Source organism: Giraffa tippelskirchi, chromosome 9 (assembly GCF_054371585.1).
Source record: "Giraffa tippelskirchi isolate mGirTip1 chromosome 9, T2T-mGirTip1v1.2.pri, whole genome shotgun sequence".
NCBI lineage: Eukaryota > Metazoa > Chordata > Mammalia > Artiodactyla > Giraffidae > Giraffa > Giraffa tippelskirchi.
In genome coordinates, this window is record NC_137283.1 from 84,838,981 (window position 1) to 84,852,311 (window position 13,331).

The 13,331-nt window shown below is 40.4% G+C and overlaps 1 protein-coding gene across 2 annotated transcripts in view; it reads left to right on the forward strand.

Annotated features, from left to right (window-relative positions):
• The window catches only part of LOC145521682 (uncharacterized), a 253,574-nt gene that overhangs the window by 123,419 nt on the left and 116,824 nt on the right, over positions 1 to 13,331 (forward strand). Inside the window, exon 6 of one of the 2 annotated variants that reach the window (XM_081530496.1) lies at positions 1,377 to 2,664. The exons of the other annotated variant lie outside the window; for it this stretch is intronic. Coding sequence (XP_081386622.1) covers positions 1,377 to 1,527 — 151 coding nt within the window. The 3' untranslated portion in view covers positions 1,528 to 2,664. Of the gene's footprint in view, positions 1 to 1,376; positions 2,665 to 13,331 lie in introns of those variants that run through there. 2 annotated transcript variants of the gene reach the window in all.

Consider the following 13,331-nt stretch of genomic DNA (forward strand, 5'->3'; position numbering starts at 1 on the left):
GTATTCTGGCCTGGAGAATTCCATGGACTGTATAGTCCATGGGGTCACAAAGAGTCGGACACGACTGAGCACCTTTCACTTTTTATGAAACATATGGTGTTTTGATCTGCAAAACCTGCCACAACTATTCCAGAATGAAAAACTGGGGTAGTTTATGACTTCTGCTTCATTGAGAGAAGTGGAGGGGCACGCTGGCTCTGTTCCCATGTTTCACTCCTTCTTTTGGCTCCAGCCAAATAGAAGTACTATTCAGAAAGCATGCTCATGATTTTCGACTGCTCTTCACTGTGACTTGACCATTAGTTTAAGTGGCCTCATCCAAGTTCTGGAATCCAATCAAGCAAATGTTGCATAACTCCAGCACTGTTAGGTGGGATTTTTAGGTAGGGATGAGTGGCAATCGTCTTTTCTAAACTACAAATCAAAATATATTACAAAAAGATTTGTGTTTGTTTTTTTTTTTGTAGGCTGTTATAAATGGCAATCCATTCCAGTAATCTTGCCTGGGAAATCCCGTGGACAGAGGAGTCTGGTGGGCTATAGACCATGGGGTAGCAAAAGAGTTGGACATGACTGAGCGACTAAACAACAACAAAAACAATTAGGCAGTTTAGGAGATTGGGTGATAAGTTGTTTCATTTTATCTGACTCTTTGTGACCCTTTGGATTGTAGCCCACCAGGCTCCTCTGTCCATGGGGATTCTCCAGGCAAGAATACTGGAGTTGATAGTCATTCTTCTCCAGGGGATCTTGCCAACCCAGGGTTTGAACCCAAGTCTCCTTCATTGAAGGCAGATTCTTTACCAACTGAGCCACCAGGGAAGCCCAGGAATACTGGAGTGGGTTGCTATGCCCTCCTCCAGGGGATCTTCCTGACCCAAAGATTGAACTTGTTTCTCTTAAGTCTGCATCAGCAGACAGATTCCTTACCACTAGTGCTACCTGGGAAACCCATTTAGGAGATAAGAGACTAAGTGTTTGTAATAATTGAATCGTGTTGATGGTTTGTGGAGTACGAAGAAAGAAAATATGAAATACGTAATTCTTTTAGAATACTGTAAGAATCAGAGTAACTACAGGTGGCTATTGTTAAAGAGAAAAACCACAGGCCCATAATGGTGTCACTTGTACACTTAATGCCAGATCGAGATTTTATGCCTAACCTCAATAGTACTCTGGACCTTCACCAGAAATGTAATCAATGAGTCCATCAGACAGAGGAAAGAGAGGCAGTTTGCATGATAAAACCTTTTGCCTCCCCGCCAAGCTCCGCCCCCTCCCAAAGATATCCTGGCCTAAAAATAACCCTTTCTTTTTTTTTTTCTTCCTTTCCCTTGCCTCATTAGTTTTCCTATAAATTCTTCCATTTTGTACAGCTGCTCAGAGAGCCCTTCTAGCTGCCAGATAGGATGCTGCTGGGTTCATGAATTGCCTGATCTTCTCCACCCAGGAACAGAAACCAGGTCTGCATTGCAAGCAGATTCATCACCAACTGAGCTACAAGGGAATCCCAATAAAATCAATTAGATCTCATAATTTCTATGTTGAACTTTCAGCTTTTAATACTATAAAGACAAAGAAGACATATAGCTCTTGACCTCATGGAACCTAAAGTCTAATTCAGAAAGTATAACAAATATAGAAAACATCTGGGGAAAATGTTTCAAAATAAAATACACAAAATGTTTAGTAATTTAGAATCCTAAAGTAAAAATAAGGAGTGATTACCCTGAAGATAACATTATTTAGGGACAACATTGTAAGGAAAAAATCAAGTTATACTCAAGATAAACGAACACAAATTTGTCAAATGGAGAATAAATTCATTTTAGGCTGAATGAAGATATTGGATACGAGGATGAAAAGAGTGCATGAAGGAGATGAAAAGAAACTGGCTTATTCTGAGTACCAAATCCCTGAGTTTTACAGGAGAGCATATTTTGCCACCCTAAGAGATGTTTATTGGCATAAGGATTATTTTAGGCTGATTATTTTTAAGAAACGGCAGACATAGAAGCTTTGAAAACTGAGAAGTTATCCTTTTGTAACAGACACTTACATGTATAAAAAATACATATATCTATATATCTATATATTTTTAAGGGCCTCTCCCTCACTGTACCAGGAAGAGGGAGATGAACTTACCTCTAAAAACTCCTATTGTACCAACGCTGTTTCTGTTACCAGGAAACATACCCCTGGCCCTCTCTCAAACAGAAGCTAATTACTCTAAGTTTCAGTAGGAAGCTGCAAAGAGAATAAAACAAGAACCATTTAGAAACAACTAGGCCCAAGATGGCAGAAGATTTGAGTTCCAGTAGACCATGAGCCTCATTATACACTCACTATAAATCATTAGCTAAATGGCACACCTGTCAGTGCCATGAGAGCCGACAGTTGCCATGACAACAGCCAGAAAGGTCCAAAAAAGGACTGAAAAGGAGAGTTGTATTAGTTTTGGGTCCAAATCACATCCTTGTTCCTGGTTAACTCATCATATTGATTCCTCCCACTCTTTCCAAATCCCTCCCTTTTACCTTGACCCTCCTATATATTTGGTGTCTCCATCTAAATTTGTCTCACTCAAATTGGGTTGAGTTGATTTGTGAACTAAAGTCTCATTTCTCCATTTTTTGACCATTTAATAAAGCTTGAGTTGTTCTAGTCTCAGCGTAGATTTTGTTATTGGCTGTGCAAATCTGATCAGAAAAAGAACCTCTCTGGCTGAGACAAGAAGGAGGTCTCTGCCTGGGCTAGGACCCCAGCATATGTCTGGTTTACCAGTTGTGTAACACTATCTATGCAGAAGGCAATAAACTTAAATATGCTAAACAATCTTAACCTCTTTTACTGTGCATTTCCTGGTAACCTCCCACACCCGACTCCCCACTTCTCACATCTGCTGTCTAGCTGAAGATGGTATTAGGTGAGGGCTCTGCCACTTAGGAGACTTACTCAGTTTTACTGGATCACTCCCACATATGTAAGAAATAGACATGTTATTATACTTCACTTTTTCACCTGTTAATCTGTCTTATATCACTTTACTTATTGGACCAGCCACGGTACCTGTAAGAAAAGTGAACACTCTTCCTACAGTGTTCAGGGATAAAATGACATAAGTAAGTCAGGCGAATGGATGAAAGAATATAAAAGAAGTTCATGCATTGTGCTCAGCTCCATATGAGAATATTTCTATCAGTTCCATGTGTTGATTGCTAAAATACACCACAGGATAGCCATGAATATGCACATTGAATTGTTAATTGATTAATAGGTCAAAGGAAATTATCAATTGTGCATATAGCTCTTAAACATTTCAATCTCAAATAAAACCGTTAATCAGTTCAGTTCAGTTCAGCCACTCAGTCGTGTCCGACTCTTTGTGACCCCATGAATCGCAGCACGCCAGGCCTCCCTGTCCGTCACCAACTCATGGAGTTTACCCAAACTCATGTCCATTGAGTCGGTGATGCCATCCAGCCATCTCATCCTCTGTCGTCCCCTTCTCCTCCTGCCCCCAATCCTTCCCAGCATCAGGGTCTTTTCCAATGAGTCAACACTTCGCATGAGGTGGCCAAAGTATTGGAGTTTCAGCTTCAACATCAGTCCTTCCAATGAACACACAGGACTGGTCTCCATTAGGATGGACTGGTTGGATCTCCTTGCAGTCCAAGGGACTCTCAAGAGTTTTCTCCAACACCATAGTTCAAAAGCATCAGTTCTTCGGCACTCAGCTTTCTCTATAGTCCAACTCTCACATCCATACATGACTACTGGAAAAACCATAGCCTTGACTAGATGGACCTTTGTTGGCAAAGTAATGTCTCTGCTTTTTAATAGGCTGTCTAGGTTGGTCATAATCTTCCTTTCAAGGAGTAAGCATCTTTTAATTTCATGGCTGCAATCACCATCTGCAGTGATTTTGGAGCCCCCCAAAATAAAGTGTGACACTATTTCCACTGTTTTCCCATCTATTTCCCATGAAACGATGGGACCAGAACAATGATATTAGTTTTCTGAATGTTGCATACGGGTCACGGTGGAGAGGTCTGACAGAATGTGGTCCACTGGAGAAGGGAATGGCAAACCACTTTAGTATTCTTGCCTTGAGAACCTCATGAACAGTATGAAAAGGCAGAATGATAGGATACTGAAAGAGGAACTCCCCAGGTCGGTAGGTGCCCAATATGCTACTGGAGATCAGTGGAGAAATAATTCCAGAAAGAAGGAAAGGATGGAGCCAAAGCAAAAACAATACCCAGTTGTGGATGTGACTGGTGATAGAAGCAAGGTCCGATGCTGTAAAGAGCAATATTGCATAGGAACCTGGAATGTTAGGTCCATGAATCAAGGCAAATTAGAAGTGGTCAAACAGGAGATGGCAAGAGTGAACATCGACATTCTAGGAATAGGCAAACTAAGATGGACTGGAATGGGTGAATTTAAGTCAGATGACCATTATATCTACTACTGTAGGTGGGAATCCCTTAGAAGAAATGGAGTAGCTATCATGGTCAACAAAAAAGTCTGAAATGCAGTACTTGGATGCAATCTCAAAAACGACAGAATGATCTCTGTTTGTTTCTAAGGCAAACCATTCAATATCAAGGTAATTCAAGTCTATGCCCCGACCAGTAACGCTGAAGAAGCTGAAGTTGAATGGTTCTATGAAGACCTACAAGACCTTTTAGAACTAACACCTAAAAAAGATGTCCTTTTCATTATTGGGGACTGGAATGCAAAAGTAGGAAGTCAAGAAACACCTGGAGTAACAGGCAAATTGGCCTTGGAGTGCAGAATGAAGCAGGGCAAAGGCTAATAGAGTTTTGCCAAGAGAACGAACTGGTAATAGCAAACACCCTCTTCCAACAACACAAGAGAAGACTCTACACGTGGACATCACCAGATGGTCAACACCGAAATCAGATTGATTATATTCTTTGCAGCCAAAGATGGAGAAGCTCTATACAGTCAGCAAAAACAAGACTGGGAGCAGACTGTGGCTCAGATTGTGAACTCCTTATTGCTAAATTCAGACTTAAATTGAAGAAAGTAGGGAAAACCACTAGACCATTCAAATGTGACCTAAATCAAATCAGTTATGATTATACAGTGAAAGTGAGAAATAGATTAAAGGGACTAGATCTGATAGAGTGCCTGATGAACTATGGATGGAAGTTCGTGACATTGTACAGGAGACAGGGATCAAGACCATCCCCATGGAAAAGAAATGCAAAAAAGCAAAATGGCTGTCTGAATAGGCCTTACAAATAGCTGTGAAAAGACGAGAAGTGAAAAGGAAAGGAGAAAAGGAAAGATATACCCATTTGAATGCAGAGTTCCAAAGAATAGCAAGGAGAGATAAGAAAGCCTTCCTCAGTGATCAATGCAAAGAAATAGAGGAAAACAACAGAATGGGAAAGACTAGAGATCTCTTCACGAAAATTAGAGCTATCAAGGGAACATTTCATGCAAATATGGGCTCGATAAAGGACAGAAATGGTATGGACCTAACAGAAGCAGAAGATATTAAGAAGAGGTGGCAAGAATACACAGAAGAACTGTACAAAAAAGATCTTCATGACCCAGATCATCACGATGGTGTGATCACTCACCTAGAGCCAGACATCCTGGAATGTGAAGTCAAGTGGGCCTTAGGAAGCATCACCATGAACAAAGCTAGTGGAGGTGATGGAATTCCAGTTGAGCTATTTCAAATCCTGAAAGATGATGCTGTGAAAGTGCTGCACTCAATATGCCAGCAAATTTGGAAAACTCAGCAGTGGCCACAGGACTGGAAAAGGTCAGTTTTCATTCCAATCCCAAAGAAAGGCAATGTGAAAGGATGCTCAAACCACCACACAATTGCACTCATCTCACACACTAGTAGAGTAATGCTCAAAATTCTCCAAGCCAGGCTTCAGCAGTACGTGAACCGTGAACTTCCAGAGTTCAAGCTGGTTTTAGAAAAGGCAGAGGAACTAGAGATCAAATTGCCAACATCTGCTGGATCATCGAAAAAGCAAGAGAGTTCCAGAAAAACATCTATTTCTGCTTTATTGACTATGTCAAAGCCTTTGACTGTGTGGATCACAATATAGTGTGGAAAATTCTGAAAGAGATGGGAATATCAGACAACCTGACCTGCCTCTTGAGAAACCTATATGCATGTCAGGAAGCAGTAGTTAGAACTGGACATGGAACAACAGACTGGTTCCAAATGGGAAAAGGAGTACGTCAAGTCTGTATATTGTCACCCTGCTTATTTAACTTGTATGCAGAGTACATCATGAGAAATGCTGGGCTGGAGGAAGCACAAGCTGTAATCAAGATTGCTGGGAGAAATGTCAATAACCTGAGATATGCAGATGACACCACCCTTATGGCAGAAAGTGAAGAAGAACTAAAAAGCCTCTTGATGAAAGTGAAATAGGAGAGTGAAAAAGTTGGCTTAAAGTTCAACATTCAGAAAATCATTAATACTCTTTTTTTTAATTAGTTTATTTTCTTTTTTTTAACATTACAATATTGTATTTGTTTTGCCATACATTGACATGAATCCACCATGGGTGTACATGTCTTCCCCTTCCAGAACCCCCCTTCCACCTCCTTCCCCATCCCATCACTCCGGGTCATCCCAGTGCACCAGCCCCAAGCACCCTGTATCATGCATTGAACCTGGAATTATCCATTATTTGAAGGACAGAGCAAAACTGATAGTTGGCCACCTTTCTGTGTAGACGGCAAGAGAAGTCAAATTATAATGAAACAATTAGAAATATAAGTCATTAGCTCTTTGTTCCTCTGGTAAACTGAGATGAATTATATGGAACATGGACCTGAAAAGTTCTGTCTGTACAAGTAAATTGATGTTGAACAGATAGAAACGTATAATGGTTTCAAATTTCCTCTCCTGGCACATTCAGATCAACATGGATTGAAAGACTGTGAGGGTTCTATCTGAAATATCTGTAAGAGCCAGACAGATAAACTAGTGTGTGGGTCAGGTCGAGTACAAAATAATAGGGAAGAATGGGGGCTGGAGAGAGCATAATTGTGTGCACTGTCTCAAAGGATTTCAACTCAATTTTTATAAAAACACAGGGTCTGCCAGAGAAAGCTTGTGTGACAGCCATATAGCAACCCATGGGCCACCAGTATGCCATCTTACAGATACACCTGCAATCTAATAAAAATCAAAAAAAAAGAAAATGTTAAAAAAAAAATCTTGAAAAAAAGGAACATTTGCTAATTAAAGTCCATGATCTATTGAAATCTTTTCTGTAAACAAGATGGACTATCAGAGATGCGTGAAATAAACATGAAACCAAATGATCCCGTTCTTTTAGATTAAGTCCCCAGATGATGAGAGCTCTGGTTCTGTTTCCTATGAGCAAAAGTATCTCAGTCCTTGTCTTCTTTGAATAAAGCATTTGACAAAGAGATCAAGATTGCAAAGGAGGCACAGAGTTTATCAGAAGCACAGTATGTGTGGGACAGCACATGAGCATTCCTTTGGAGTGAGTTACAAGTTTCAGAATAGCTTAGATTTTTTAATATGGGGTTAGTTTTCTCGGGTTTAGGTGAGAGTGACTGCATTTCCCCTTTCCTAGAAGCATGTCATCTGCGATTCTTGGGTTTCCACCAGGCGCCATTTTGAATCTTTCCCATGAGCACTTAAGTGAAACCCACGCCAGGGCGGGGATGGATCAAAGCCACAAGGCTGATGATATTATCATAATATTACAATGTGGCCAAGATTTCTCGAGGATGACTTGCGATCCCTTCTGCGCAGCTGTTGGGCTGGGAAATCCTCTCTACCACAAAAAATGAGGAGGCTGTGGTGGGTTGCTTTGCTTTCATCCAGTCACACTGTTCCTGTTGGCGGTTTATCTCAAAGGGCCAGCATGAAACTTGGTGCTGCAAGGTAACTGGAAGCCTATCTATCTTCTTCTTCAGTCCTGCCGTGAGCCTGGTGGAATGAGTGGCTCCTCCACTCTCTGTTGCACTGCTGCACCCCCTCTCTCCTTGTTCACTCTCTGTCCTGGTTTCAGAGAACCGATAATAAAGGCTAATCTACTTGGAAAGACAGCAGAGGGTAAGTAAGGACATTGAAATGATTAAATCCACAGAGAAAAGCTGAACCAAAGTATTACATTTCCACACATCTCCTCCTCACTGCTTTCATATACCATTTAGTCTTTTTTTTTTTTTCTGAGGCTGATAGCTTCTTATCACTTGCTAACTGACTGTGCCTGCCTAGTGAGTTGAGTCTCTGTTCAAATTGAGCCATGAGCCTTTCTCTCTTGAGAGAGAAAACAATGAAAGAGGAGAGAGAAAACTAAAGGAGACGCTGGAGGCAGAGACACTCAGGCCCTCAGCCCTCCTATGATGACCTTGAGAGAACAGAGGCAGATGCAAAGTCTGATACTGATAATTATGATATGAGAAATGGGGATCAGAAAAATGGGAATGTGGGTAAGAATTTTTCCTGTCACTAATTGCATTCTGCTTCAAGTAGACATAATGGCAAGAAAGTTTCAATTGGCATTTATTAGTGCAGCTGCTCACCAAATTATGATCTTGGCTTAATTTTTTTCCCTTTAATTGCTGCATTCTCCTTTTTTCCTCCTCCCCTTTATGCTGCCTCCTCTTCCTCCTTCTAAACAAAGTGCTCAAAGAGTCCAAAGTGCTCAAAGTCCAAAGGAGAAAAGCAACAGTATTTTGGCACAGTATTTGATTTTAAATGTCTATTTTAAAGAATTAGGAAGATGATCTAAAAGGTGAGGTAATTTTGTGAACTGGACTAAATTTCACAGGTAGAAGAGGAAAGACAGAAAAGATGTACATTTATAAAATTTAAATTAAGGCTTTTGTTATTCAATTATTAAAGGGAAAGCTTTGAGCTTGTAATGGAAAACCCATTAAGATCAATGAGCTCTTCAGTGAGGGAGAATATAGTAGTTTGAATCAATCGAATCCCTATTTCTATTCTACTTTATCCAGTTTGTGCCTGTGTTTCCAGGTACTAGCAATTTTATGCCTCTGCCTAGAATGCTTTCAGTCCTTGTAAGTGAAGGGAAAGTCGCTCAGTCATGTCCAACTTTGCAACCCCATGGATTATACAGTCCATGGAATTCTCCAGGCCTGAATACTGGAGTGGGTCGCCTTTCCCTTCCCCAGGGTATCTTCCTCAAACCAGGGATTAAACCCAGGTCTCCCTCATTGCAGGCAGATTCTTTACCAGCTGAGCCACCCGGGAAGCTCAAGAATACTGGAGTGGGTAACCAATCCCTTCTCTAGGGGATCTTCCCAACCCAGGAATTGAACCGGGGTCTCCTGCATTGCAGGCGATTCTTAACCAACTGAGCTACCAGGGAAGCCCTCAGTCCTTGTAAGGACAAATACAAATTAAAAAGAAAATACTTCAAGAAACTGGTACCCTTAATTTCAAATTTCAGTGGGAGAGTGAGTACCTAACTAATTATATTATTTATAAAATATATTATTATATTTATTTTGTTATTATACTTGCTACTATAGATATTTCTAATCAGTATTTTACAAAGTTAATATGGAATCTTCTTTGGTTACAGAAGATTTCTAAATTAAAATAAAGTCTGAAAAATATGGCGATATGTAATTAAAAACATATCACCAAAATGTACTCAAAGATAAGAGCTTATTTTTGTGGCAATATGTTTTTTATTTTTTGTGAGAAATTAATATATAAACCTTTTATTATTTCATTATGTTTATTTTTGCTTGCTCATGTTGGTTTCTGTTTCACTTTCCTTGAATGCTTTCAAGAAACCTTGTTTCCAGAGTAATGACCACCTTCTACCTTTGTCAATGTTTCCCTTACCTGAAATGGATTACAACAATGCCAAGCTAGTAAATAAATTTTAGTGACTTCTACAAAATATCACTTCAGTACCTTTCATAGGCAAGCACATCCTGATTAAAGGAGTGTGCTCTTCCTCTTCACAAAAGCTAGTAAAACTCTGTGTTTGCTTAATGGTAAATATATATGATAATATGGTTCAGGTAAAGAAAATATAATTGGGTAAAATTTGCAATGCAAAAATGTATTTTGTGGTGATTTTTAAAAATATTTGTAAAATAAATAATATATAGTAAATAATGTATACATATATGTGTCCATCAACAGATGAATGGATAAAGTAAATGTGGTATATATCTATATATATATATAGAATGGAATGGGTTTCCCAGATGGCTCAGTGGTAAAGAATGTGCCTGCCAATGCAGGAAATATGAATTTGGATCCTGGGTGGGGAAGATCCCTGAGAAGGAAATGGTAACCCACTCCAGTATTCTTGCATGGACTGAGGAGCCTTGGGGGCTACAATCCGTAGGGTCATAAAGAGTTGGACATAACTGAGTGCACACATACACACACACACACACACACACACACACACACACACACACACATACACACACACCAGAATACTACTCAGTCATAAAAATGAATAAAATTTTGCCATTTGCAGCAACATGGAAAGAAAGAAAGACAAACAAATATTTTATTATATCCTATATGCTGCTGCTGCTAAGTCGCTTCAGTCGTGTCCGACGCTGTGTGACCCCATAGATGGCAGCCCACCAGGCTCCGCCATCCCTAGGATTCTCCAGGCAAGAATACTGGAGTGGGTTGCCATTTCCTTCTCCAGTGCATGAAAGGGAAAAGTGAAAGTGAAGTCGCTCAGTCATGTCCGACTCTTAGCGACCCCATGGACTGTAGCCTACCAGGCTCCTCCGTCCATGGGATTTTCCAGGCAAGAGTACTGGAGTGGGGTGCCATTGCCTTCCCCCATAGCCTATATATGTGGCATCTAAACAAATACAACAAACTAGTGAATATAACAAAAAAGAAACAGACTCACAGATAGAACAAATTAGTGGTTACCAGAGGGCGGGAGGAGGGGAAATATCAGGGTAAGGAATTAAGAAGCACAAACTATTAGGCATAAAATAAACTATAAGAAAATATTATACAACACAGGGAATATAACTAATATTTTACAGCAATTATAAATAGAATGTAACCTTTAAAAGGAGAAGGCAATGGCAACCCACTCCAGTACTCTTGCCTGGAAAATCCTATGGACAGAGGAGCCTGGTAGGCTGCAGTCCATGGGGTCGCTAAGAGTCAGACAAGACTGAGCAACTTCAGTTTCACTTTTCACTTTCATGCATTGGAGAAGGAAATGGCAACCCACTCCAGTGTTCTTGCCTGGAGAATCCCGGGGACGGCGGAGCCTGGTGGGCTGCCATCTATGGGGTTGCACAGAATTGGACATGACTGAGGCAACTTAGCAGCAGCGGCGGCAACCTTTAAAAATTGTGAATCCCTAACTTGTACACTCTTACCTTATATAATATCAAACTGCAACTATGCTTCAGTAAAAAAAATTTGTTGAAAAAAAGGGAGTCAGATCAATTTTCTCTTTCACTCAAACTCTCCATTGCTGCCCTATCTCATGGGCATAAAACCCAGTGCTGTTCCCAAAGACTCCCTGTGATCTGCCTCCTGTCCAGTCCCTCTCTGACCTCATCTCCTGCCTTCCTCCCTCTCACTCATCCCTCTGCAGCCAGGCTGTCCTCCTTGTTGTCCTCTCTCTGTCAGGATATTCTTTGCACTTGTTCTCTCTGCACCATTCTGAGCCACCTGGATGACTCACTCCACCTCATTCATGTCTTCGCTTAAATGGCATCTTTAATGGACACTCTAGTTAAAAAGTATAATACCCCCCCCAACCAATTCTGGATCCCTATACTTTTTTGCTGTTTTTATTTTTATGTTTAACATTTACCACTATCTACATACTATATACTCTGCTTGTTTTTCTTGATTGTGGTTCATATCCTCCTGATAGAATATAAATCTCTGAAGGCAGGAATTTTTGCATAGTGTTTACTGCTGTATTCTGGGTGCCCAGTCCAGTGTCTGGCACAGAGTAGAGATGTAGATGTTATTTAATGTATCAAATGAACAAATGTAAATCTATATCTTATATTTGAAGAAATGCATACAGAGAAAATAAGCATTTATCCAAAGCCCCACTTACAGTCACTCGGTGATGGATGGGGACAAGACTGAAACCAGGCAAGGTAAATGAATGAAGTCAAAGGTCATCTTACGTGTATATATATATATATATATATATAAAAAACTCCAAAGGTGACCATACTCATCCTCAGTTGGAGCTTTCTTGGAGGTACCCCTAACATTCTAACATGCATATTTATTCAACAACATTTATTGAGCATATATTATGTTCCAAGCCCTGTTCAAGACACTAGGACTTAGCAACAAACACAACAGGAAAGGAACATATTTAAAATGTCTTCTAGTAGAATACAAAATACAAATCACTGGTGACGAAAGCTGTAAAACATGGTGGGATCTTATTGAGTGTTTGGTGTGGAGTGAGAGAGGGAGTCTATTTAACATTTGGTGTCCAGGGTAGCATTCTGTTAGGAAGGAAAGTTTAATCCAAAGTCTAAATTAGAAAAATAAGATTGTCTGCACTGATCTGGGCAAAGACCTTTCCAGACCAAGAGAGTAGCTAGTGTAAAGGTGTGTACTTGGAAAGAGCATGACATGCTGGAGTAATAGAAGACAGCCAGGGTGGCCAGCACATTGTAAAAAGGGATACCATTGCATGAGATGAATCTAGAGAGACAAGCTAGTTCACACATTGCCTCATAAGCCAAAGGAAGGGAACACTGATCTTTTTTTTTTATTTAAGAAAGAGAATACTCTGGTCTGATTTACTCAACATAGATCACCCTAGTTGGTACATTTTCATACTGTTCATGGGGTTCTCAAGGCAAGAATACTGAAGTGGTTTGCCATTCCCTTCTTCAGTGGACCACATTCTGTCAGACCTCTCCACCATGACCTGTCTGTCTTGGGTGGCCTCACCCATCACTTCATGGCAGATAGATGGGGAAACAGTGGAAACAGTGGCTGACTTTATTTTGGGGGGCTCCAAAATCACTGCAGATGGTGATGAAGCCATGAAATTAAAAGACGCTTACTCCTTGCAAGGAAAGTTATGACCAACCTAGACAGCATATTAAAAAGCAGAGAGATTACTTTGCCAGCAAAGGCCTGTCTAGGCAAGGCTATGGTTTTTCCAGTGGTCATGTATGGAGGTGAGAGTTGGACTATAAACAAAGCTGAGCACTGAAGAATTGATGCTTTTGAACTGTGGTGTTGGAGAAGACTCTTGAGAGTCTCTTGGACTGCAAAGAGATACAACCAGTCCATCCTAAAGGAGATCAGTCCTGTGTGT